Here is a 26,310-nt window from a genome sequence, read left to right as displayed (position 1 = left end):
AGGTATACAACATAATGTATAAAGTGATTCAGTACTTTATACATTACAAAATTATCACCATGGTAAGTCTACTTACCATCTGTCACCATGCAAAATTATTACAATATTATTGACTATGTTCCCTACGGTGTACATTACATCCCTGTGATTTATTTATTTTATAACTGGAAGTTTGTACGTCTTAATCTCCCTTATATATTTCATTCATTCCCCCCACCTCTCTCCCCTCTGACAATCACCAGTTTGTTCTCTATGAGTCTGTTTATGCTTTGTTTTGCCTATTTCTTTATTTTGTTTTTTATTCCACATATAAGTGAAATCATATGGTATTCATCTTCCTCTGTCATTTATTTCACTTAGCATGAAACCCTCTAGGTCAATCTGTATTGTTGCAAATGTCAAGATTTCATTCTTTTTTATGGCTGAGTAATATTCCACAGTGTGTGTGTGTGTGTGTGTGTGTGTGTGTGTGTGTGTGTGTGTGTCTGTATCACACCTTTATCCATTCGTCTATTCATGGGTACTTAGGTTGCTTCCATATCTTGGCTCTTGTAGATAATGCTACACTGAACATAGTGTTTTCAAATTACTGTTTTTGTTTTCTTTAGAAAAATATCCAAATAGGGGAATTCCCTAACAGCCCAGTGGTTAGGACCCCTCACGTTCACTGCCAAGGGCCTGGGTTCAATCCCTGGTAGAGGATCTAAGATCCCAGAAGCCACATGGTGCAGCCAAAAAAAAAAAAAAAATCCATAAGTGGAATTGCTGGATCATATCTATCTTCAATTTTTTAAGGAACCTCCATGCTGTTTTCCATAGGGGCTATACCAATTTACATTCCCACCAACAGTGCATGAGAGTTCCCTTTTTTCCCACATCCTTGCCAACAACTTGTTATTTCTTATCTTTCCGATAATAGCTATTGTAACAAGTGTGAGGTGATATCTCATTGTGGTCTTGATTTGCATTTCCCTAATGATTAGTGATGTTGAGCATCTTTTAATGTACCTGTTGGCCATCTGTAGGTCTTCTTTGGAAAAATGTCTATTCAGGTCCTCTGCCTATTTTTTAATCGGGTTTTTTTTTTATATTGAGTTGTATGAGTTCTTTCTATATTTTAGATACTAACCCCTTATCTAATATATAATTTACAAATACCTTCTCCCAATCAGTAGGTGGCCGTTTTGTTTTGTTGATAGCTTCCTTTGCTGTGCAAAAGTTTTTTAGTTTGATGCAGTCCCACTTATTTATTTTTTGCTTTTGTTTCCCTTACTGAGAAGACATCCAAAAAAATATGGCTAAATGACAAAGAGCATGCTGCCTATGTTTTCTTCTAGAAGTTTTACAGTTTCAGGTCTTATGTTTAACTGTTTAATCTATTTTGAGTTTAGTTTTGTATATCGTGTGAGAAAGTAGTCCAGTTTGATTCTTTTCCATGTAGCTGTTCAGTTTTCCCAACACTGTTTATTGAAGAGGCTGTCTTTTCCTCATTGTATATTCTTTCCTCCTTTATCATAGATTAATTGACCATGTAAATGTGGGTTCATTTATGGGCACTCTCTTCTCTTCCATTGATCTGTGTGTCTGTTTTTGTGCCAGTACTGTACGTTTTGATCACTGTAGCTTTACAGTATAGTTTGAAATCAGTGAACATGATACCTCCAGCTTTGTTGTTCTTTCTCAAGATGATTTTGGCTATTTGGGGTCTTTTGTGTTTCCATATAAATTTTAAAATTATTTGTTCTAGTTCTGTGAAAAATGGCATTGGTATTTTGATAGGGATTACAATCTGTAGATTGACTTAGTTAATATGGTCATTTTAACAATATTAATTCTTCTGATCCATGAGCACAGTATATATTTCCATTTGTTTGTGTCATCTTCAGTTTCCTTCATCAGAGTCTCAGAGTTTTCCAAGTACAAGTCTTTTACCTCCTTGGTTAGATATATTCCTAGGTATTTTATTCTTTTTGTTACAGTTTTAAATGGGATTGTTTTCTTTCTGATAGTTCATTGTTAGTATATAGGAACACAAAAGATTTCTGTATATTAATTTGTATCTTACAACTTTACTGAATTCATTTAGTAGTTCTGATAGTTTTTTGGTGGCATTGTTAGGATTTTCTATGTATAGTATCATATCGTCTGCAAACAGTAACAAATTTTACTTCTTCCTTTTCAATCTAGGTTTCTTTTATTTCTTTTTCTTGTCTAACTGCTGTGGCTAGGACTTCTGGTACTCTGTTGAATAGAAGTGGCAAGAGTGGGCATCCTTGTCTTTGTCCTGATCTTAGAGGAGATGCTTTCAGGTTTTCACTGTTGAGTATGATGTTAGCTGTGGGCTTGTCATACGTGGCCTTTATTATGTTAATGTTCCCTCTATACTCACTTTGTGGAGATTCCCTGGCGGTCCAGTGGTTAGGATTCAGCACTTTCGCTGCCAGGGCCTGGATTCAGTCCCTGGTTGGGGAACTAAGATCCTGCAAGTTGCGTGACATGGCCAAAAATAGATAAATAAATAAATGTTAAATTTTGTCAAAAGCTTTTTCTGCATCTGTTATATGATTTTTATTCTTCAATTTGTTAATGTAGTGTATCACATTGATTAATCTGTGGGTGTTGAACCATGCTTGCATCTTGGCATAAATCCCACTTGATCATGATGTATGATCCTTTTAATGTACTGTTGAATTTGGTTTGCTAATATCTTTTGTTGAGGATTTTTGCATCTGTGTTCATCAGTGATATTGGCCTGTAATTTTCTTTTTATTGTAGTGTCTTTGGTTTTGGTATCAGGGTGGTGCTGGCCTCATAGAATGAGTTCAGAAGCATTTCTTCCTCTTTAGTTTGTTGGAATAGTTTGATAAGGATAGGTGTTAGCTCTTCTTTAAATGTTCGGTAGAATTCACCTGTAAAGCCATCTGATCCTGGACTTTTGTTTGTTGGGAGATTTTGGGGTTTTTTGTTTGTTTTGGTTTATTTTTATTACTGATTCAATTTCATTACTGGTAATTGGTCTGTCATATTTTTTATTTCTTCCTGATTCAGTCTTGGGAGATTATATATTTCTAGCAATTTATTAATTTCTTCTAGGTTGTCCATTTGATGATGTCAGTTATAACTTCTCTTTCTGATTTTATCTGTTTTTTTCTTGATGAATGTGGCTAAAGTTTATCAATTTTGTTTATCTTTCTTAGTTCCATTGATCATTTCTATTGTTTTTTTTGTCTCTATATCATTTGTTTCTGCTCTGATCTTTATTATTTCTTTTATTCTACTAACTCTGGGTTTTGTTTGTTCTTTTTCTAGTTCCTTTAAGATGTACGGTTAGGTTGTTTATTTGAGATTTTTCTCGTTTCCTGAGGTAGGCTTGTACCACTATAAACTTCCCTCTTAGAACTGCTTTTGCTGCATCCCATAGATTTTTGTATCATTTTGTTTCCATTTTCATTTAACTCAGGTATTTTTAAACTTCCTCTGATTTCTTCAGTGATCCATTGGCTGTTCAGTAGCATATTGTTTAGCCTCCACATGTTTGTGTTTTTTGCAATTTTCTTGTAGGTGATTTTTGTCTCATACCATTGTGGTCAGAAAAGGTGCCTGTATGACTTAAGTCTTCTTAAATTTAGTGAGACTTGTTTTGTAGCCTAGCATGTGATCTATCCTGAAGAGTGTTCTGTGTGCACTTTATTTTTTTTCCCCCATCCCCACGTCCCATGTGCACTTTAAAAGAATGTGTATTCTGCTGCTTTTGGAGGTAAAGTTTTATACATACATGCGCACACACACACATATATATCATATATATATATCTGATCTAATGTGTCATTTAAGGCCAGTGCTTCCTTATTGATTTTCTGTCTGGATGATCTCTCCACCGATGTAAGTGGGGTGTTAAAGTCCCCTACTGTTATTGTATTATTTTCAAATTCTCCCTTTACGTTTGTTGATATTTGCTTTATATATTTAGGTGCTTCTATGTTGGGTGCATATATATTTACAATTGTATATCTTCTTGTTGGCTAGGTCTCTTTATCATTATATAGTGTTCTTCTTTGTCTCTCATTACAGTCTCAATACAGTCTATTTTGTCTGATATAAGTATTGCTACCAAAGGGGGAAAATGCTTTTAACATAAAAATCATACTTAATTCTTCTACCCAAAGATATGGTTAAAATTCTTAGTGTCTATCTGTCCAGGCTTTTTTCTATACATAAATATATTGTTTTGTAGCCTGTTTTTCCACTTAATAATGAAAATCTTTCTTTTTGATCAAACATATATCTACATCACTTTTAATGGTTACATGATATCCTATTATATAGTTATACCATAACTTATTTAATCAGCTCTCTGTTGTTGACTTTTTTGGTTGCTTCTGATTTTCATTATTAAAAAAGAATCCCTCTACACACATCGTATCTTTTCCAGTTATTCCATATAAAACAGAACTTATGTGTCAAAAAACATGCATATATTTCATGCAAGTTTTAGTACATGTTGCAAATTACATTCCTGGCAATGTATGAGAGTGTTCATCTCCCCACTCCCACAATAACATGGAATATTTTCATTCCTTTTTCTCTTTGCCACTCTGATGGGCAAAGAAACGTTATTTCTTAGTGCTGCAGGGAAAAGATTGATATGAGCTGTGTTTGTAAGGAGAGACAGGGTTAACAGTATACCAATAATCTGTTGATAAAAGATACAGAACGAAGCTGCTCATAGGAAACAACTGAAAATTCTTCTGCCAACAAAAGATTACGTACAAAATAATAGAATCATTCCTTCATCACTATCTTGATCCCCTGAGCTTTATCATTTTGGGTGTTCACAGTTTAGAGGGTAGTGCTGGCATCTAGTGAGTAGAGACCAGGAATGTTGCTAGAATCCTACAATGCACAAGACAGTCTCCTACAACAAAGAATTAACCAGCCCAAAATATTAGTAGTGCTGAGGTTGAGAAACCCTAATTGAAGCCCCAACCCCTTTCTCAAAAGGAATTCTCACTAGAAGAAGTGGGTGCAGGTTGCCTTCCACATCTGACAGGATGTACCCTTATCTTGTAAAGCTTAGACATTCATCAGACTGTGCTGGTGTTTGAGAGTTTGGTGGGGTATGTCCCACTCATCTGAAATAAGGGCCTCTAGGTTCGTGGCATGAATATCTACAGACCATTTGGTCCCCTTTGTGGTGGGACAAGGCTACTGGCTGCTCAGCCAGCTGAGGGGAATTACTTACTGGTATAACCAGGAGGCATGGATACAAATGCTAGAGCACCAGTCTGGGGTGTTAGCTGTGTCGCAGTAAGTAGAGAATTGTGGTGTGAGAACAAAGGGAGTAAACTGAGGCAGGGGGCAGTGTGGTGGGCAGGGTTGGAGACTATCTAATGGAACATTTGATTGGTTAAGAATGTCAGTAGGGGGCTTCCCTGGTGGTGCAGTGGTTAAGAAGCCGCCTGCCAGTGCAGGGGACACGGGTTCAAGCCCTGGTCCAGGAAGATCACACATGCCGTGGAGCAGCTAAGCCCATGGGCCACAGCTACTGAGCCTGCGCGCTAGAGCCTGTGTGCCACAACTACTGAAGCCCACATGCTTAGAGCCCATGCTCCGCAACATGAGAAGCCACTGCAGTGAGAAGCTCGCGCACCACAAGGAAGAGTAGCCCCCATTCTCCCCAACTAGAGAAAGCCCACATGCAGCAACAAAGACCCAGCGCAGCAAAAAATAAAGAAATTTATTTTTTAAAGAAAGAATGTCAGTAGGTTGTAGACACCAGGACCCAAGTCCAGCACAGGCCCCTAGGGGTGACTTATTAACATTTCAAAAAGTACCAACCATTGGAAGACATGCAGTGCCTGTCATGCAGAGAATCACTTCATGTGATGAAGCTGTTTCAGAGTTGTGCTATCCAGAGAGAACAACTTAAGTTTCAGGTGCATTTAATGTATGTTTAATGTATATGATGGACATCGTATTGGGTTGGCCACAAGTTCCTTTGGTTTTTAAGTAAAACTAAAAGCCACATTTTTCATTTTAACCAAGAACCTTATTGAACAGTGTTTTCACCGATTTGTTCCACTACTTTCTGCCATTTTTCAGGCAACTTCATAATTCCATCTTACCAAAACTTTTTATCCTTTTGAGCAAAGAACTGTTCCAGGGGCCTTTTACAGTCTTCCAGGGAATTGAAATTTTTTCCGTTAAGAGAATTTTGTAAAGAGCAAAATAAATGGAAAACCGAAGGTGCAATGTCTTGTGTATACATACCCATCCTAACAATTGTGAAATAAATCAGCTTTTAAAGTGATTTACTGGGAAATGTTTCCAATAAAACACAGTAAGGGAGTGGGGAAGTGGGACAGGGAAGAGAAGAGAAAGAATCCAAACTGGATTCCTTATCAAATCAGGGTCCCACAGAGGGTAGCTCTCAGAATCCCAAGGGAACACTAGAGACAGCAGGGGCCACACCTCAAAGTTGCCCTGATCAGGGGTAAAGGAATATGTGTGTCTATATCATTTTTTGTCTTGTTTTAAATCAGCCATTGTTTAAGAGCTGCTCCAGGAGCCTTTCCCAATCAACTCTGGCTCTAGACAAAAGTGGGTTTGGGCAGTGAGAAGGAGCCTCCTGACAGAGACACAGGAATATGAATGAAAAACATCATCTGCTATAACCGTAAACTCAGAACAGCCCTTACCACAAAAGAATATTTGGCAGTCATACATCAAAAAAATTTTTTAATTTTTGAATGCAGAAAATACAACTTCATTTTGATGTACTATATGTACTCATTTTCTCAATAAGAGTTTATCAGCTTGTGGTACCCATATATGACAGTGCAAAATGAAAGAGCCCAGAATATCAAATTTATTGCAGCATATATCGTAAGTCTTTATCAAAAGTAGTTTCAGAAATTTCTACTTCCAGCCAATACTGGAGTAACAGGGATCAGATTTACCCTCCATCCTGAAATAATGTAAAAATATATGGGAAGGGCTTCCCTGGTGGCACATTGGTTGAGAGTCCGCCTGCCGATGCAGGGGACACGGGTTCGTGCCCCGGTCCAAGAAGATCCCACATGCCGTGGAGCGGCTAGGCCCGTGAGCCATGGCCGCTGAGCCTGCACGTCTGGAGCCTGTGCTCCGCAACAGGAGAGGCCACAAGAGTGAGAGGCCTGCGTACCGCAAAAAAAAAAAAAAAAATTAATTTAAAAAAAAATTTAAAAAAAAAAATATATATATATGTGAAGCAGTTTTCAAGGCGTTGAACATAGACAAGGAAGAACAATGAACTTTGAAAGATGGCCTTCTGACTGCCCCAGCTGACTGCATGGAGGGTTTCCCAATTGTGGAGCAAGGAGGGGAAACCCAAGAAGAGCCTCACTGAGGAAACAGAGCTGGGAGCCTGGAGAAGCCAAAATAGCTAGAGTTTGCAGGTCGGATTACCAGAAAGGAGAGAGCTGCATAGAGAGAGAGCCCAGAGATCTATGTGCAGAGGGTCCCCAGCTAAGTACTGGTCAGTGCATATGTATGAGGAAACCACCTGAAAGGATTAGAGGGAACTGTATCTGGAGCTCCCACAAGGCCAAGAATAGTTTCTGTTCTCACCAGTCAGAGTGGAAAACCTCATAGTTCATGCAGCAGTGACTACAGTACTCAGAAGAGTTTTTGGTCTAAACTTGGTCTAAACTTTTCTCTGGTTCTGCCTAACTAGCTTAAAAACAAGACCTGAGAGAGTCAGAGTGTTTCCAAATAACTTCACCAATTCCAAGAACAAAGCTCAGGATTATTTATAGGAATAAAAAAATATGCAGCACCCAATAAGGTCAAATTGACAATGGAATTACTGCAAAAAATGCAAATTATAGTAACAGAAGATCCATGGTTGCCTGGAGGTGGGGATGATTGGGTAGGGCAGGAAGCTTACAAAGGGGCACAAGGAAACTTGGGGGTGGTGAATACCTTCATTATTATCTTGATTGAGGGGTAGTTTCACAGATGTATATATATGTCAAAACAAAAGTCTAATTTCATTCGTAATCTACTGGAAACATTTTAATGTTTTTTCACTGAATTGGGAATATTCTGGAAAAAAAAAAGAAGGGCAAGGCCAAGGATCAGTAGTCCGCAGGCCGTCCTCAGTTTTGTTTCCTGCTTTGCCCATGGGGGTGCTAAGAAGGAGACTGACCACAAGGCACATGTCCAATTTTTGGGGCCTGGGGGAGGGCAGTAGCTGACCTCTCAGACCTAAGTGGTAGGAAAGGTATCTAAGAGGCATGCTGGTGAAAATCTGCACCAGCATTGGGGGACCATGGCCCAGAGGCTGATGTCTAACTTCCTGCCCTAACATTTAAAGCCTTCCCAGCTTATCTTTTGCAGTTTTTCACTCCTCTTTCTCCTCTGCCTCCTTCACCCTTCCAGACCCATTGGATAAATGATTAGGTCATGCTTTACCTATGCTGTTGCCTCCTTCCAGAATATCCTATTCCACTTTTATGACCACCACAGACAACATTAATCCTTTGGTATTCTTATTGCTTTTTGAGTTATTTAGTCAACAGATGTTTGCCATGGACCCTTTTTGTGCCGGTAGTAGTATTGATTAAGGTTGACTTTACTAAGAAATCTCAAGGCTCAGGGACTAACAAGCAATTGAAGAGACAAACACAAAAATGACTTTGTCATACAGGTGAGGAGCGCAGGGATGGATATGGTTCGTCCTGTCAAGGAGAGTCAAGGGGACTGGGCAGGACCTCTCTTGCCCAGGACTTCCAATGGGTGTTCATAACAGAATAAAAAATTTCCAGGATAACGAAAGGGAAGAGCCCTTCAAGGAGAAGGAATCTTGTCAGTAAAGGCATGGAGATATGAAAAAGCAAATATGTAGCCCATACTCATTTCCTGGGGCACAAACTAGATGACTTAAAACAATAGAATTTGTTCTTTCACAGTTCTGGAGGCCTGAAGTCCAACATCAAGATGTCAGTAGAGTTGGTTCCTTTTTTTTTTTAATTTTTTAAAACTTGAAGTATAGTTGATTTATAATACTATATTAGTTTCTGGTATACAACAGTGATTCAAAATTTTTATAGATTATACTCCATTTAAAGTTATTATAAAATATTTGCCATATTCTCTGTGATGTAAAATATATCCTTGTAGCTTACTTATTTTATACATAGTAGTTTGTACCTCCTCCCCCATTCCCTCTCCCCACTGGTAACCACTAGTTTGTTCTCTGTATCTGTGGGTCTGCTGCTTTTTTGTTATGATCACTAGTTTGTTGTATTTTTTAGATTCCACATATAAGTGATATCATACAGTATTTGTCTTTCTCTGTCTGACTTATTTCACTTAGCATAATGCCCTCCAAGTTCATCCATGTTGCTGCAGATGGCAAAATTTCATTCTTTTTATGGCTGAATAGTATTCCACTGTATATATATATACCACATCTTCTTTATCCATTCATCTGTTGATGGACACTTAGGTTGCCTCCACATCTTGGCTATTGTGAACAATGCTGCCATGAACATTGGGGTGCAAGTATCTTTTTGAATTACTGTTTTTGTTTTCTTCGGATATATACCCAGGAGTAGAATTGCTGGATCATACGGTAGTTCTATTTTTAGTTTTTTGAGGAACTTCCATACTGTTTTCCATCATAGCTGCCCCAATTTACATTTGTACCAACAGTATACAAGTGTTCCCTTTTCTCCACATCCTTGCCAACATTTTTTATTTGTGGTCTTTTTGATGATAGTCATTCTGACAGGTGTGAGGTGATATCTCGTTGTGGTTTTTTGATTTACATTTTTCTGATGACTAGTGATGTTGAGCATCTTTGCATGTACCTGTTGACTATCTGTAAGTCTTCTTTGGAAAACTGCCTATTCAGGTCTTCTGTCAATTTTTTAATTGGGTTGATTGTTTTTGATATTGAATTGTATGAGCTGTTTATATATTTTGGATGTTAACCTCTTACCAGTCATATCATTTGCAAGTATTTTCTCCCAGTTAGTAGGTCGATGGCTTCCTTTACTATGCAAAAGTTCCATTTGTTTATTTTGCTTTTGTTTCCTTTGCCTAAAGAGACAGATCCAAAAAAATATTGCTACAATTTATGCCTATCTTCTCTTCTAGGAGTTTTATGGTTTCCAGTCTTACATTTAGGTCTTTAATCCATTTTGAGTTTATTTTTGTATATGGTGTTAGCGAATGTTCTAATTTCATTCTGTTAAATGTAGCTGTCCAGTTTTCCCAGCACAACTTATTGAAGAGACTACCTTTACTCCATTGTATATTCCTGCCTCCTCTGTCATAGATTAATTGGCCATAAGTATGTGGGTTTATTTCTGGGCTCTCTGTTCTGTTCCATTGACCTATGTGTCTGTTTTTGTGCCAGTACCATACTGTTTTGATTACTGTAGTTTTGTAGTATAGTCTGTGGTCAAGAAGCATGATACCTCCAGCTCTGTTCTGCCAGTTGGTTCCTTCTTGATGCTCTGAGGGTAAATCTGTTCCCTGCCTCTCTCCCAGATTCTGGTGGCAGTCCTTGATGCTTCCACACATAACTCCACTCTCTGCCTCCATCTTCTCCTCTATGTTTCTATGTGCCTTGGCTTTAGGGCCGATCCTAAGGCCAAGATGGTCTCAAGGATCCAAGATCCTTAATTACCTCTGCAAAGACCCTATTTCCAGTTAAGTTCACATTCATGGGTACTGGGGATTAAGACTTGTATATATCTTTGAGGGGAACACTATCCAACCCACTACACACCCCCAAGAACTGTAAGAGGAATTGCTTCTACCATGCTGCACTTTGTTTTTATTCCCTGAGTTTTATAGGGGGATGCAGTATTTCATCTGTTATTCTTCTCTGAATCTGCATTCTGATTTATACTTTTCTTAAGGCTATTTTAATTATTTATAATTTCTCATCTTGCATATATTCTCATACCTGAATTCCTCTGTGAAATATATGTTGGGTAAATAAACATATGAACTGAAAAGCATCTCTCAGATTTGGGGACGTGTAGCTCCTTGGAGATCTTTACCAAAGGAGTTCCGAGATAGTGGTGGGCCAAGAAGCCAGACCACAGTGCACTGAGGAGGGAATGAGCAGCTGGGAAGAGGAGAAAATGTACATCTCTTTGTAAACACTTGGCTATGAAAGGTTAACAGGACAGTGGACTCTGCCTGGTTGCTGTTGACAGGAAGGTGCTGAAAAGAGGATGTTGGAGGACAGAAGAAAACTCAATTGATGGCACTCAAGGAGGAGGGAAGGGATGTCTCCAGAAGGATGCCTGAAAGGAGTTGAAGGCAGGTGTGTAGACAGGTGAGCAAGGTGAGGAAATGGTATCCTCAGTGCCTCCCTTTCGATGGAGAAGGCTTTTCCAAGAATAAGGGAATAGGGTTGAGGGGAGTAGGGAGGTATAGAAGGATCACCAGAGACAAAAGGAAAGGGGAGATCTCTGGGGGGCCACTGGAATGGTGCTGGGGACCCAGGGCAGGTCAGAGACCAGGAGCTTCCTATCTCTTATTCCCTTGAGGGAAGGTCCTCTCTGGAAATGCCCTGTGGCAGCCCGAATGAGGACAGAAGGTGGGTACACGTGCAAAGGAAGGATTTCCTGTGGAGAAACCAGACCATCACTTCCTTCCCTCTGAGTTACCTGCTTCATATCAGAGTTCAGCCCTGTACACATTAGCGAATAGTCCTAACAGATTTTCACTTACGTCCCCCAAGTATGTCCACCAAACATAAGTTAGCCTTTTAAACATAACAGACCAGTGTAAACATATTGCTAATCAGATGTTGTCACAAGGACATGTGCCTTTTTGAGCTCTGATAACTTGTGACCTCCTCTCAAGGCCCCAGTTTCCTCGTCATAAAATTGGAAGCAGTGAGATTAACCTGGATGAGTTCTTAGTCGCTGTCTGCTCTGATGTTCTGTGGTCTAATGGTGACTGGAATCCCTGGGCTTAACCAAACCAGAATCACCACTGGCTTCACTCAAGCAATAGTGATGACCAGTGTGCAGCACTGCCTCTCTGTGGGCAGCCCTCAGTCTACCAGCAGCTCAGCAAGTCCCCAGCCTGCCCAGCTCCGTCATTGAATTCACATTAACAACTCATGGCCCTTATAGTAAGCATCACCTGGCTGTCTTCCCATGACCCAGCCTCTGAGAGCCTTCTTACTCTATACAGTCTCCTTCTCCGTCCATCTTTCCAGCTGCTCATGTCAGGCCCAACCTCTCTCCGAGGAGAGTCTTCCAGCTGATTCCTCGTGACCCCACAAGCCAATCCCTCATTCATGCCTCACCAACCAATCACAGGCGTGGCTGGTGCACAGCCTAGGAACTTTATATAAGTGCCATGATAGCTGGTTAAGCATCACACTTGTGGACCTTTTTAGGAAAAGTTGAGTATCAATCCCTTGATAATGAACATAATCCCTCCATTTGATACTGTTTCAGTAGGAAACCCAGTTTCAGCATGGGTCATGTCCCCTCACAGCACCTTTTTGAGCATACAACTAGTGTTAAGTGCTTAGAACTGGCTGTTGTATGGCAGCCTCATGGAGTCAGATCTCTATTTTTAGCTTTTACACAATTAATTGTTCAGTCCCCAGAGCCACAAGTAAGGAGCAGAGGTCACAGAAGAAAGTAAGAGCCACAGTTCCCATAGCAAGACAGATGGGAACCCATAAAGAACCCAGAGTTCACACCCCAACCCATGCCCTGGTCAGGTGTGGCCCACTCTGGACCTCCACACTGGGCCATCCAGCCAACTCAATAAACACTCCTTGAGTATCTCACCTGAGCCAGGTCCTGTGCTGACAAGGGCTCCCCTACTCTTGAGGAGCTCTTGTTTTCTCTAGTGGGTGAGACAGATTCAAACCCCATTCAGTTCTACAACAGATATTTACAGGATAGCTGTTATGTGCCAGGCACTGCACTGAAGTCAAGGTGCAGTGATGAGCCAGACAAGTATGCTGCACGCACTCATGGGGCTTGTGGCCCATGGAGAAGACAGACTGTACGAGTGAGCTGAGTGCTGCAAAGTGTTCCTGGTGTAGCGTAGGGGCTCAAACATATGTTGATAGAATAAAGAGATAAAGGCCATGTCAGCTTTCTCCTTTCTAATAGGGTCCAGAATGGGGCCTGACCCAGGCGTCAGTAAATGAATGTAACTCACTGGTCCCCAGCACCATTCTGTGTGTGATATTACCAAAATAGGGATGACTAAAACCTTAGTGCACTGGACTGGGAGGTTGCCCTTCCAAATGGAAAGGTCCACAGCAGTTCCTTTGGGAAGGTGGCTTAAGGCTGGAGAGGGTGAGTGTGGCACTCCCATTGTAGGGTTTTGGGGAGGTACAGAGGTTGCTGGTGTTGCTGCGTCAAGCCTCAGGCAGACAAAACAAGACAAACCTTGCTAAATTATCATTGTGAGGTCTGTCGTTCAAACGGAAGATAAGAGCAAAGAAAATTCAAGTCTACTAAGGTAATGCTGGAGCAGAAATCACCCTGATCTTTCAGAAAACAACCACACAGACACTTCCTTAAAGAAGTTTAGTCCAGGAGGATTAATATTTTTTCTAATCAAAGTTCCCTGTTTTAGAAAGAAACCCCATGAGTTTCAATACTGTCGTCTGTTGTAATCCATCAGACATGTTTCCTGCCCTCAGAGAGCTTCCATTTTAACTGGAGGAGAGAGAAACCCTGAAATGGACGGCAGTAACTCAAGTTAAAAAGAAGCCCAGATGTGAAACTGTGCAGGAAGGGGTCACTTGCAGGGTCAGTGATGGTGGGAACCCAGGAAAACTTAACAGAGGAGGTGGAATTGGCCCTTGGAGCAGAGGGAAGACTTTGACGTGTAGGATAAGAGGAAATACGTTTCAGAAGAAATCCAGGTATAGGCAACATCCAGGATGTAGGAAAATCTAGAGCACACTTAAGTAAGAGGGCCTAGTTCATTAGCCTTGACCATGGATAACATGAAAGGGAGTAGAGGGAGGTAAATTGGAGCAAGATCACTGAAGGCTCCAAATTTCAGGCCAAGGAGTGTGGTCCTCTGTGTTTCATTTTCCTCATCCATAAACATGGAGATAATACCCTCTCTCCTGCAAGAATTAAAGTATCTAATACATATGAATTATATATATTACTTGCTTAGTGTCTGATAAATAGAAATGCTTCATAAACAGTAGCTAACACCATGGCAGTGGTAGCAATAGGGAACCATCACGGATTTTTTTTTTTTTTTTTTTTTTTGTGGTACGCGGGCCTCTCACCGTTGTGGCCTCTCCAGTTGCGGAGCACAGGCTCCAGACACGCAGGCTCAGCGGCCATGGCTCACGGGCCTAGCCGCTCCGCGGCATGTGGGATCTTCCCGGACCGGGGCATGAACCCGTGTCCCCTTGCGGCAGGCAGACTCTCAACCACTGCGCCACCAGGGAAGCCCCATCACGGATTTTGAGTAGGGAAATGGATGGCACCCTCAGAGACGGGTTTAGATTAACACAGCACCACACAAATTAGCACTTTTAATGATATTAGTCCTGGGACTACCCTGGTGGCACAGTGGTTAAGAATCTGCCTGCCAATGCAGGGGACACGGGTTCGAGCCCTGGTCCAGGAAGATCCCACATGCCACGGAGCAACTAAGCCCGTGCACCACAACTCCTGAGCCTGCACTCTTGAGCCCTCGAGTCACAACTACTGAGCCCGCGTTCCATAACTACTGAAGCCCGTCAGCCTAGAGCTCGTGCTCTGCAACAAGAGAAGCCACCACGGTGAGAAGCCCGTGCACCGCAATGAAGAGTAGCCCCTGCTCGCAGCCACCAGAGAAAGCCCACGTGCAGCAACGAAGACCCAACGCAGCCAAAAATAAATAAATTTATAATAAAAATTTTTTAAATTAAAAAATATATATTAGTCCTTTTGGACATTGCTCTTCTAAGGACTTAAGTGTTCTTTATCTGCCTTTGCACAGAGGGTGGTGCTTGGTGGCATCAGTCAGGGTTCTCCAGAGAAACAAAACCAGTAGGATATGTATACAGAAAGAAAAAGATGTATTTAAGCCCACACAGCTGTTGGGGATGGCAAGTCCAGAATGTGTAGGGCAGCCAGCAGGCTGGAAACTCAGGCAGGACTTCTGTCTTACAGTTTTGAAGCAGAATCCCTCCTTCTTCAGGAAACCTCAGTTTTTACCCTGAAGGTCTATCAGCTAATAGCATGAGGCCTCCCCACACTGTGGAGGGGAGTGTCCTTTACTGGCAGTCAATTTGTTGTAGATGTTAATTACATCTACAGACCACCTCCCCTGCAACATGTAGACTAGTATTTGACCAAACAGCTGGGTGCCATTACCTAGCCAAGTAGGTATACAGAATTAACCAGCACAGTGGTCTTTATCTCAAAGAGGGAAACTGAGGCAGAAACTTGGCAAAACCCTAATCCCTAGAACATGGTACCAGGCCTGCCAGATAACTTCTGTACCTTGGTAATCATTTTACATTATTTATTCCTGCTTCCTAGGTAAAAGTCTCCACAGACCAGAACCAAGCCAAACCTCTATGGAGTATATTGTGCCAAACGCTGATGCAGCCAGAGATGCAGACTTGGACTTGGTGCCAAGAAGCCCTTCCTGACTGGAGTTTCCAACAGTGGGACAGACCACCTGGGATGCAGTGGGCTCGAGGTCCTTGGAGGTGAGCAACCAGAGGAGATTCAAACATCCCCTGAGAGTGGGACCAGGCACCAGGAGGGAGCCCCTGCAGAGGGTCTATGAATTCTGATAACCCTAGATACTATAAATGTCGCTCAGAAAAGTCCCTGCTTCTTCCTCCTCTCCACACCCCTCCCCTACCCCGAAGTGAGGCATCAGAGGTTGGAACCTCCCCGAAATGGAAACCATCTGCATGCCTTTCTCACCCTTCCTCCACCAGCCTCCTCTCCCCAGCCAGCTTCGCCTGGGTAATCTTTCTGGGAGGAGAGCTTGTCAAACCCGCCTCTGCCTCAGCCTCCTTTCACACCCCACCTCGTCCTCCACGCCTACCCGCATGGAGCCTCGGGGGGCCCAGGGGATCCACCATCGTCCTGGACAAGTCATGGGTCACCAACCACTTCTCTTCTGTGCCTACACCCAGTTAATCATTTCTTCCTGGTGATTTGCATGGCAACCCTCTTGCGCTTAGCTGCTCAGGGGAGTTTTCTGGTTTCATTGCCTCAACATTGCCCTCCTGGGTCACTCTGGATTCCCCTGCCAACCCACCACAGACCTGGCCTCTGAAGCCTGCCTGTCTATGCTCCAGGGGGTTCTTGACTTCTCATGGGCCTTCCCTTACCATCAGCAAGCCAGGCTATGCATGCAGCACCATCTTGCAAGGGATGGGGAGATCTCGGCCACGGCAGGATTCTTGAAGTTCTGGTGGATGTCAGAGCTGCAAAGGCCTGAAAGATTGTCTAGTTTACTCTGGCCCACCCGACTTCACCCCCACTTTACAGATGGGGAAACCGAGGCCAGCACAGGGAAAAGGCTTGCCCATGGTCATTCCTCAAGTCAGAGGAAGAGCCAGGCCTAGGCTTTGGGGCCCTCTCCCTCAGCCCCTTCTGTCTCCCTCTGCCACACTTTGACAACAGAAAACAGAAAGCATCTCTGAAAACATCAACATGTTAGGAGTGAGTTAAAAAATGTGTTTCGTGTTTAAATATTGAATCTCAACAATGTTGTTCCCTCCAGGCAGCTGTTTGCAAGAAGCTCTGGGTGTAGCCATGAGCTGGGCTGTGGCATGGAGCCAGAGGGCAGGAGGGAGAAGAGACCTACCTCCCCGCCAGCCAGGAGCTCTTTTAGTACAGCGAACTGAGCACCTCCTAAGTCACACTGCCCCACACAGTCATTACCAGGAGTCAGGGAACAAATGAACATGAAGATACAGGAACTAGACCCAGAGGACAGGGAAAAAATTAGAAAGGAAGGGCGAAGCAGCAGTAGATCCAGGGAACATGGGGTAGATACCTCAAAGGCCTCAAGTTCCTGGACCATCAGGGGCCAACACAAGTCCCAGCACTTGCTATAAAAGATCATCTCGGGGTTTCCATGACAAAGAAGCTGTCAAATCAGAAAGCCACCATTCTACAAGCTGGAGGACCTTCAGAAATTATCAAATCTAGAAACCTGTATGGTACATATGGGGAAACTGAGGCCCATAAAGAGCTTCATATCCTGCACTGAGTTAGGGGCAGAGCCAGGACTGGAGTCCAGGCGCCTGCCTCCCAGTGTGGGACTCTCTCCATGAGCCAGAATGGGCCATGGGGCCAGCGTTTGGAGGAGGTTTGGAGAAGGGGACGTCAAAGACCAGGTGTTGAGCTCTACGGAGCCCTGGAGGCTGGTGAGGCAGAAACACCACAGAGGAAACCTGGGGTGTCTCTGTGACAACAGACTTCTGAGGAGCTGTGGAGAAACCAGGGTGGTTGTGATGGGGGAAAGAAGGGCTGTGAAAGTGAAATTTGCAATTTGTGAGACAGGGAAACTGAAAATGTGCTCTCCATCCGATGCAAATTATCTGTGGCTTTTTGTCCCACGCCTGCAGCAGCTCACAGCATATACAACACCAGGATCCATGGGGCTTGGTTCCCATGGTCTGCAGCCGGGAAAATGGGAACAGAGAAGGCTTCCCTCGGTCAGGGAGGGATGTGTTGGGATGCCCAGGCCCCATGTGGAGCTGTCCTCTGGGCTGAGAGTGGGCCTCCTTTGTATCTGGCTTAGGCAACTCTGTTAGGGACTACCTCCTAGGCAACAGCACTCAGCCCCCCGCCCAGGTCAGCTCCGGACTCCCTGCCCTCCCCATCTCCTGCCACACCCCTTTGTTCTGCCCCCCAGATACCCCCACATTTTCATTCCTGCAAGAATTTGCTCATCCTGTGTCTTCTGCTGTTAATGCCCTCCTTCCTTTGCTTCTTCAACCCTGTCAGCCTGGTCAGATATTCCATGAGGAAACCTCCCCTTCTGCTCCAGGCACCATCAATGTCTCAGCTGTGCCTCTCAACCTCCTCACCTAGCCTACATCTATTGTACTTTCAATTGTCTATTTACTTTCTCAGTCTCCCACAGAAGACTGGGAGCCCCTCGAGGGCAGGTACTATGTCAGGTTCATCTTTGTATCCCAAAAGCCAAGCACTTCGCTTGGCGCCCATTAGAGGCCAGGATGCAGGCTGCCACCGTGCCCGTCAGAGCCAGGGCAGACATTGCTAATCAATCATGATCTCCTTTCCCTTGGAGTCTCAGAAGGCTTCACTCTTCAGCATAGAGTTCCAGGCAGGCACTGCCCAGCAACCAAGACTGGCTTTCTTGATGAAACTAGTGACTCATTAAATGTGTGACTCAGATCTCAGCTGGGGGCTATTGGCCCTCACAGGTTCGGCTCCAGTGCCATGCTCTGTGCTTACCATGATTGCTGAGAGATGCAAAGCTGACTGCCTCATGGTGCCTCAGCATCACTCCTGAAGCAATCCAGGCAGGAAACCCACTACCTTTCTCAGCCCACAAACACGTGCACACATGCACATACTTGCTCACATACACAGTCCCACATGTTCACATGCACCCACAGGCACACACTTACACACGTATTCCCACTCATATGCACACATTCACACATGCTCACATATACATACACCCACACATGTACATGCTAGCCACACTCCTACATACCTAGACATGCACGCTGACACACACACATGCTCTCACACATATATACATATTCACACACGCATGCACACACTTGTGTCACACACATACATTCACACACTCACAAATACACTCCCGTTAAACATTTTGTGAGTTTGGGGAACTTCAGTGAAGATTTCAGGGCTGCAGGGAGGTGTCACGTGACACAACGCATTGTTCCCGCTGTCCTTGCAGTTCCTTCTACCCATTCTCTCTGCCTTCTCGCCATCTCTTCCCTCCATTCCTCCAGCACTGTCCCATCCCAGTGTCAAATTTTTGTCCCTCTGTTTTGCAGAGCCATTCTGCTGCCCACTCTGGAGCTAGGGACGGGCCATGCCTGTGCCCGCAGATCCCCACCCACCCAGAGTCGGTTGAATCACGTTTCTCCATCTGGTTTCAAATATTGTTATGAGTAGATAGATAGCTTTAACAAAAGACATTTTGTCTACAGCTCTCCGCTTCCCATTCTAAACTAACACAGTTCAATGACAAACACTGTTTAAAGCCTCTACTCGGTGCCCGTCATCATGCCCAGCATTGAAAATAGAGACAGTACTGTCCCTAAAAGAGCACCAGTCTAATGGCAAAAACAAATAGTGACAAGTAAAAGGTGTGATTAATGCCATGCCTAGAGGCAGAAGAATGACTTTCCTGCTGTGATATGAAGGATGACCAAATCCCAGGGGAACAAGATTGGGCGGGTCATCTCAGGCAGGAGGGACAGCGTGTACAAAGGTGCAGGACAGAAGGAGCACAGCTGGCATCCTGTGTAGAGCTGAGGGTAGAAGAGCAGCTTGGAGGAGCAGAGCAAGCAAGCGGAGGCCAGACTGCACCCGGGCCTGGGGCTGGGGCTGTGACTCCGTCCTGCCAATGACGGACCCTGCGCCACTTGCGAAAGCCATGGTTTGAAGGGGAGCCAGTATCACAGACGTCTTCCCCCAAACCGGCTGAGCCGTGTGCCCATCTGTCCATCACCAAGGCTTCGGAAGAGTGTTCAGGGTCTGACTCTTCTCCAACAAACACACACATCAGAGGCAATCAAGGTCTGATTCCTGTCACTGTCGATTAGTTTCACCTGTACTTCAACCTCGTATAAATGGAATCATCCAATATGGACTCTTTTGTCTCTGGCTTCTTTAGTTCACTGTGTCTGTGAGATTCACCCCTGGGTAGAATCTTTTAAAACTTTGTTTCAAACATTGAGAGTTGGGGTGTGAAACTTAGAGGAGCCCAGACTTAACAGTTTTCTAATCACCCCACCACAGAAGCAGGGCTCTCATGAAAATTAGCTGTTATCCTCTTCCTTTAAAAGCTTACACAGAACATAAGCCTCAAGGACCACGACGTATAGCAAGCTCCCCCACCTGCATTGAGCGGCAAGAGTCTCACTCCAGTCCACGACTTAAGAGACTCTATTAAATCCAGGGTGGATTTTCTATGCCCAGTGGTTTTCCATTTTGTCTTTTAATGTTTACTTTAAGGACTTAATTTTAACAAAAGAGCCAAATTACCACCACGCTTTAAAATGAACTTGTTTAGGGGAGTTAAAAACAGACTTCAGAATGTGGAGCTTTAATTAACTTTGAAAGATGGTAATTAAACAGCCCCTGTGCCCTGTCTCATACTTTGCAAAAGCAAAGAAGAGAGACCAGAGACTGGAAGTTCTCACCTTGGCAAAACACTGAGCCACCTGAAGAGCTTTAAAGTTCCACACATCCAGGCTGTACCCCCAGACCGACATCCGAATCTGCTGGGTTGGAACCCAGACACCGGGATAGTTTTTTAAGCTCTCAGATTCCAGTGTGCATCAGAGGTTGAGAATCTCTGCTTTAGATTGATTGACAGCTGTGGACAGTAATGGGATGAGAGACTTGAAGAAAGGGAAACGGGTAAGGCTGAGAGACATGGAGAGGGCTTCACACTAAAATACATCTTCACTTTGGAAGGAAACGAGAGGGCCACAACCAAGCCACAGGACACCAGAGGACATTTCCAACCTCTGAGGAAGAATTCTGTTATGGGATGAACTGTGCCCCTGCCCCAAATGTTGAAGCACTAACCCCTAGTACCTCAGAATGTGACTGTGTCTGTAGATACAGCCTTTATAGAAGTAATTAGGTTAAAATGAGGCCATTAGGATGGGCCTTAATCCAATATGACTGGTGTCCTTATAAAAAAAGGAAATTAGGACAGACAAAACATCAGGGGGCACATGCACAGAGGGATGACCCTGTGAAGAGGCAGCAAGAGGGCCACCGTCTACAAGCCAAGGAAAGAGGCCTCAGAGGAATCCAACCCTGCCAGCACCTTGATCTTGGACTTCCATCCTCCAGAACTGTGAGGAAATTAATTTCTGCTGTTTTAAGCCACCCAGTCTGTGGCATTTTGTTATGGCAGCCCAAACAGACTAATACATTCCATGTAGCTCTTTGGCCATATGTGTAAAGAGCCTTACAAGGGTTATTCCTCTGGCCCAGTATCTCCACTTCTAGGACCCTACCCTATAGATTAACCAGGAATGGCCTTAAAGAATTATCAGCTAAGATGTCCACAGAGTATTCTTTATAGTTGTAGTTATTGGCAATGTTTGACAGTGGGAGAATGAAGAAGTAAATGATAGCAATCAATTCAACTGAGCAAGAAGAAGCCATTAAGTTATTAAGATTTTTAAAGTTGCACATTCAGCATGATCTCTCACCTATATGAAAATTCATTGACCTTGATCCTGATCAAGAATCTAATCCCGAGATCTCTTGACTCCATCCCAGGCTGCTGGCCACGTGTCTCCTTTCTTTGGCCTCCAGCATCTAAGTTACCTACAGGTAGCACCCCCTCCCCAACACACACAGACCCACAGAGAGTCTTCTAGCTTTCCAGCTTGTACCTCTACCTACCCATCTCTATCCCAAACCCATACACAGGTGTATGCATATGAAAAAATGTGTTGAGATGTAACTGCACTTTATGTAAGTTATACGTCAGTTTTTAAAAGTATTTTGAGGTGCAGTGGAAAAAGGCTGGAAGTTAATATGATAGGTACACAGGTGACTGATACAGAGTCTGTGGATCTGCAAGAGGCTGGGGCAGAAGGGTCAGTTTGACTTGGGTTGGAAGTGTGCATGGAATCAGGGAAGGCTTCCCCTGAGAGGTGGCTCCTCTACTAAGGCTCAAAGGCTCAAAGAACGAATGGTGGAGTTAGAGTGTCTCAGAAATTCTCGTTCACAGGCTCGGAGGCCAGTGGGGGATGATTTCAGGTGGGAAGGTGGGGCTGGGGCATGGAGGGTGCTGGGAAGGGATGAGGGACAGTACAGGTCTGCAGATGGAGCTATCTGTTGTGCTGATTCCAGGAAGGATCCTAGCATGGCAGGTCGAGTGATCTGTGTTGTCAGTGATCTCAGAGCGGGGTGGGGGGAGGCGGGTCAGGCAGCAGTGCTAGCTGTGGGGTGCAGGGGAGAACGGGGGGATGCAGAGGTGGAGTCAGGGGTCCAGGTGATGTGGCCGAGGTCCCAAGTCACTGTACTTTGGGGATACAGATGGGTGGGCCAGGCACAGATGGAGGGCTAGGCTCTGTGGGTCTGTGTGTGTGAGGAGGGGAGGAGGGAACTGATAGGGAACTTAAAGTTTGGGAACCAAAGAAGATAGACACCGGGGGATGGGGCAAGAAGATCTCAGGACAAGGTATTGGGTTGTGGCCTTGAACCCAGGCTGGCTCTGGTGTTCTTGGCTGATCTGTTTTCTCCTTGTTTGTTTTTATAAAATCAGATTGGAAAGGATTCTTAGAGATTCCCCTCCTCATTCTATTTCATTTTGTATGACCTTTTATGTCCCCCTTACCCCGATTTACAGAGGACAACACTGAGGCCCAGAAAAGGGTAGAGAGTTGACAAGGAAGGGGAAGGTGGGTGGGTTAAGCGATGTGAACCAAACACGTAAGGGACCTGGCAGGTGTCCCAGGCTTGGCCTGCTCACTTCAGAGCAGCCCTGACCAGGAGGACCACAGAAGAGACCCTGCCCCCTGTCACCTAGAGAGACCCTGAGCCAGTCATTTCAGGAGTGTGACCCAAATATAATGTAGAAATGTGCCTGGCGTATTTGTATAGATCAGCAGCAGTTCCTTCTGAATTTCTGTTGGGTATTTTGCTTGGTTTTGTTTTTTTTTTTAATTATCCAGATTAGCATTAGGGGAATTCTCACAATGAAAGGGTCCCCATTTTGTAAGACCAGCTGTCAAAGTGGAAGTGACCACATGCCAGGCTTGCCCACCAGCCAACGTTTAGCAGTCAGAGGACAGTGGAGCCCCCCAAACCCCACTTTCTACCTTGTCATGAATTAATTTCTCCTCACTGTGTAAACAACAAGGGCTTTGTAAATGCAGCTCTTTCCTAATGTTTAAGTACATTTGCTCTTGTAATGAGCTGAGACCCCAATAACCAGCAATGCAAACCAGCCCTCTTTTCCCAACAAGGCCACCCCCTGGTTTCTGATGCTGGAGGGACAAGTTTGGGACCACTGGGTCGGAGGGCTTTGGAAGGAAGACAGAGAAAAAGATGAGCCGTAGATGAGGACCTGGGTCTGTGCATCTGCTCGCAGTTGTTTGATGAGGGTCTACACCACGAAGGGGCCACCCTCGTCATCCACCTCTAGGCCTTCACCACTGCCGTTCTTTCCCCGGCATTTCTTCCTCCCACCTCTCCGTACGGCAAAATCCTACCATGTTCAGCGGCCAGCTCAGTGAAGCCTGGCTGGGCAAGCGGGCAGCAGAGAGCTCAGGCTTCAGGGCGGGCAGACCTCTCAGGATTGCTGTGAAGATCTCACATTCACGGCCACCACCAGGGCCACCGCGTCCTGGCACCAGTCACTCATCCTCTGTGGTCGCCCAACACTTTGCACATTTGTATGCTTTGTTTCAGAACAATAAGCATTGAAGCTGCAGAACTGAACACGTTCTAAGAGCCATTTTTTGAACAAATGAAAATAAGACTACTGTTTATGTAGACATGAATATAGATGTTTGGGAATGTGTGCATTCTTTATATATATAAGAAATAGGTCTTTATATATTCATAGAAAGAAATCTGAAGGATACATACGAAACTATTCCTCTTGCTTATATCTAGGAAGTGGGTTTGGTTTCATATTGTTTGAATTTATTATGAGCATGTATTAGGTTTTTAAGCTTTTAACTGACGTTTCTGAAGAAGAGACGTTTCCTGGGTTTGATCTGTCTTCTCCCCTGGCCGGACATGCCTCTGTCCCCCAGTGCCAGCCCAGGCCAGGGCACAGGGCAAAGTGGGCAAATGTTTGTTAAGTGAATCACGGAGAGTGCAAGGGTGAGCCCTGGCCAGCCGTCCCAGAGGCAGGGACATGATGCTGTCGCAACACAATGCTGAAGGGCGCTCGTGAGTCCTCAGGAAATGTTTGTTGAATGAATGATGAATGATGAATGAATGAACGAACGGACAAATGAGAATCCAGTCTGAGTGATCAGAAATTCTGAGTTTTATGTTTCTGAATTAACAGTTTTTTAATGTTTTAATATTGGGAACCAAGGAGACAATGAAATAGAAGATACCAACAGAAGGGGTCTTGGAAATATTTTATCAATAAGTGTGAATTTTTTTTTTCATTATGAAGTAACAGAACTATGTTTCAGAAGTTTCAAAAAGAAAGAAGAAATGGGTATAATCACACCATGCTAACATATGCACTCTGCCTATTTTCACGCAGTTCCTTCAGGCTACATGAATGTGTGCACATTTACCTAATCTACACATTACATAGCGGACTGCTCACACCCTTTTGTGTCATGCTTTTTAAAAAAACTTACTGTTATATCCTCAGCCTTTGTCATCCTGTTATAAAGTCCCCAAACTATTATGAGTGCAGTTGACTTCATTAAGGGAGCATAGGTAGTTTATTTAGGCAACCATCTGTTGTTATATTGAAGTAGCTTCCCTTTTTTATTACAGCACTGTATTAATTTTTTAACTACTAGCTTTTGCCCAGTGTCTTATAATTTTACTCTGGGGTGCCATTCAGAGTTGCTTCGGCACCTCAGGTCCATGTGTCCAGAAGCAAAGGAGAGCTGAGCAATCTCAAAGTGGCTGAGCCACAAATTATTAATTTACCAGTCCACACGAGATAAGGAGCTTACACCAGAGAGTCAATCACTGCTTCCTTCATTGAGAAAGTCTTGCTATGAAAAAGTCAGCTGAACTAAACTGTGAGCCTAGTGACACAGTGATGTACATTCTGGTGCAAACTCCTTATTCCTTCATGGACATTTAACCAAGAATTCTCAGACCAGTGCTGGTCTGCAGGTCTCATCCTGAGTAGTACTTGTCTGTACAGCTTCACTGAGCACAGGTGGATTTTGTGGGAAAATTTACCTCTGGGTGGATTCGTGCTTGGGTTTTGGAAGAGAATAACAGTCCCTCCCCTGAGCCTGGTGCTGTACTGTGACCTTCCTGTGCAACCACACATAAAGGGTGCCCCATCCTGCAGCTGCTGTACCGCTGCTCCCATGTACCGCTGCGTCGTGTTTCTGCACTGCCATACACAAGCGTGAACAGCCAGGCTGCCCCTGGAAGGGAAGAGAGCCCAGGCAGCTCAGTCTGAAGGGCCACCATGACAGTTGTGCAGTTGACGTATTTCATAGGACACTTAGGATAGTGTTAAAGACAGAAATTTTTCAATTGAATTTCAATTATTCTCAGAAAAGAAGAGGGAAGGATTTTTCAGGATTCTAAGCTGAAAAGTGACATAGTCAGGTTTGCATTGTAGAAGGAGCAACTACTCTGTGGAGAACAGACTAGAGGGGGTGAAACCAGAAGGGGAGATTCTAGTGGGAGGGTCAGAACTAGATTAGTAGCCTTCACCCTTCCTCACCCACACTCTGGCCTCAGCCTCATCATGGCAGGAGTGTACTCTCCTAGCCCTAGACTTTTTTGGGCTTAGTCTTGTAACTTACTTTGGTCAATGGAATAGGGCAGGAGTGACAGGATACCAGTTCTGAGACTTGACCTTAAGAGGCCTCCCATGTTTCCACTTGCCATGTTGTGCATCTTCCATCACCAGGAGAAGGATGTGCCCAGCTAGCCCGCTGATCCTGGAGGATGGGAGACACAAGGAGCAGAGCCACCCCTCCCACTTGTGGACTCATGGACCAGCCCAGCTTAGGTCAGTGGAGCTGCAGAACCATGAGAAAGAACTACCTATTACTGTAGGCCACTGAGAATTTGTGGCTGTTTGTTAGGCAGCATTGCTGCAACAGCGGTAACTGATACAGTGAGGATGGGAGGAAGTGAACAAAGCCAAGGAATACGTAAGCAAGCAGATGGAGCTGGTGGTCAACTGGGCATGTGGGCGAGACTGACAGAGAGTCTCAGAGGGTTCAGATATTGGGTTCAGGTTTCTGGGTGTTTGAAGGTGCAGTGCCTGGGCTGGAGGACACAGGGGAAAAGGACAGGAAGTGACCTCCCACATTAGACTTACGTCATCAGCTCCCTCTCCTTGCCCCTGACCCTTTCTTTTTCTTTGTTTCTGAAGGAGACCGGGGCCTGTGTTTCTCAGGATAAGCCC

At 44.1% G+C, this 26,310-nt stretch overlaps 1 protein-coding gene across 1 annotated transcript in view; it reads left to right on the top strand.

Moving 5' to 3' along the window:
- Positions 1-25,978, top strand: part of ZCCHC7 (zinc finger CCHC-type containing 7) — a 266,507-nt gene extending 240,529 nt beyond the window's left edge. The window contains exons 8-9 of the mRNA XM_027105491.1: positions 15,540-15,712; positions 25,807-25,978. Of these exons, the coding sequence (XP_026961292.1) occupies positions 15,540-15,712; positions 25,807-25,963 (330 nt within the window). The 3' untranslated portion in view covers positions 25,964-25,978. The remainder of the gene's footprint in view (positions 1-15,539; positions 15,713-25,806) is intronic.
- The last annotated feature ends 332 nt before the right edge of the window (positions 25,979-26,310 follow it).

This window comes from Aethalodelphis obliquidens, unplaced genomic scaffold (genome assembly GCF_003676395.1).
Source record: "Aethalodelphis obliquidens isolate GAN/ISIS:26980383/991018 unplaced genomic scaffold, ASM367639v1 scaffold7, whole genome shotgun sequence".
Taxonomy (NCBI): Eukaryota; Metazoa; Chordata; class Mammalia; order Artiodactyla; family Delphinidae; genus Aethalodelphis; species Aethalodelphis obliquidens.
The sequence above is the reverse complement of the archived record's forward strand: the minus strand, read 5'-3'. Positions and strand labels throughout refer to the sequence as shown.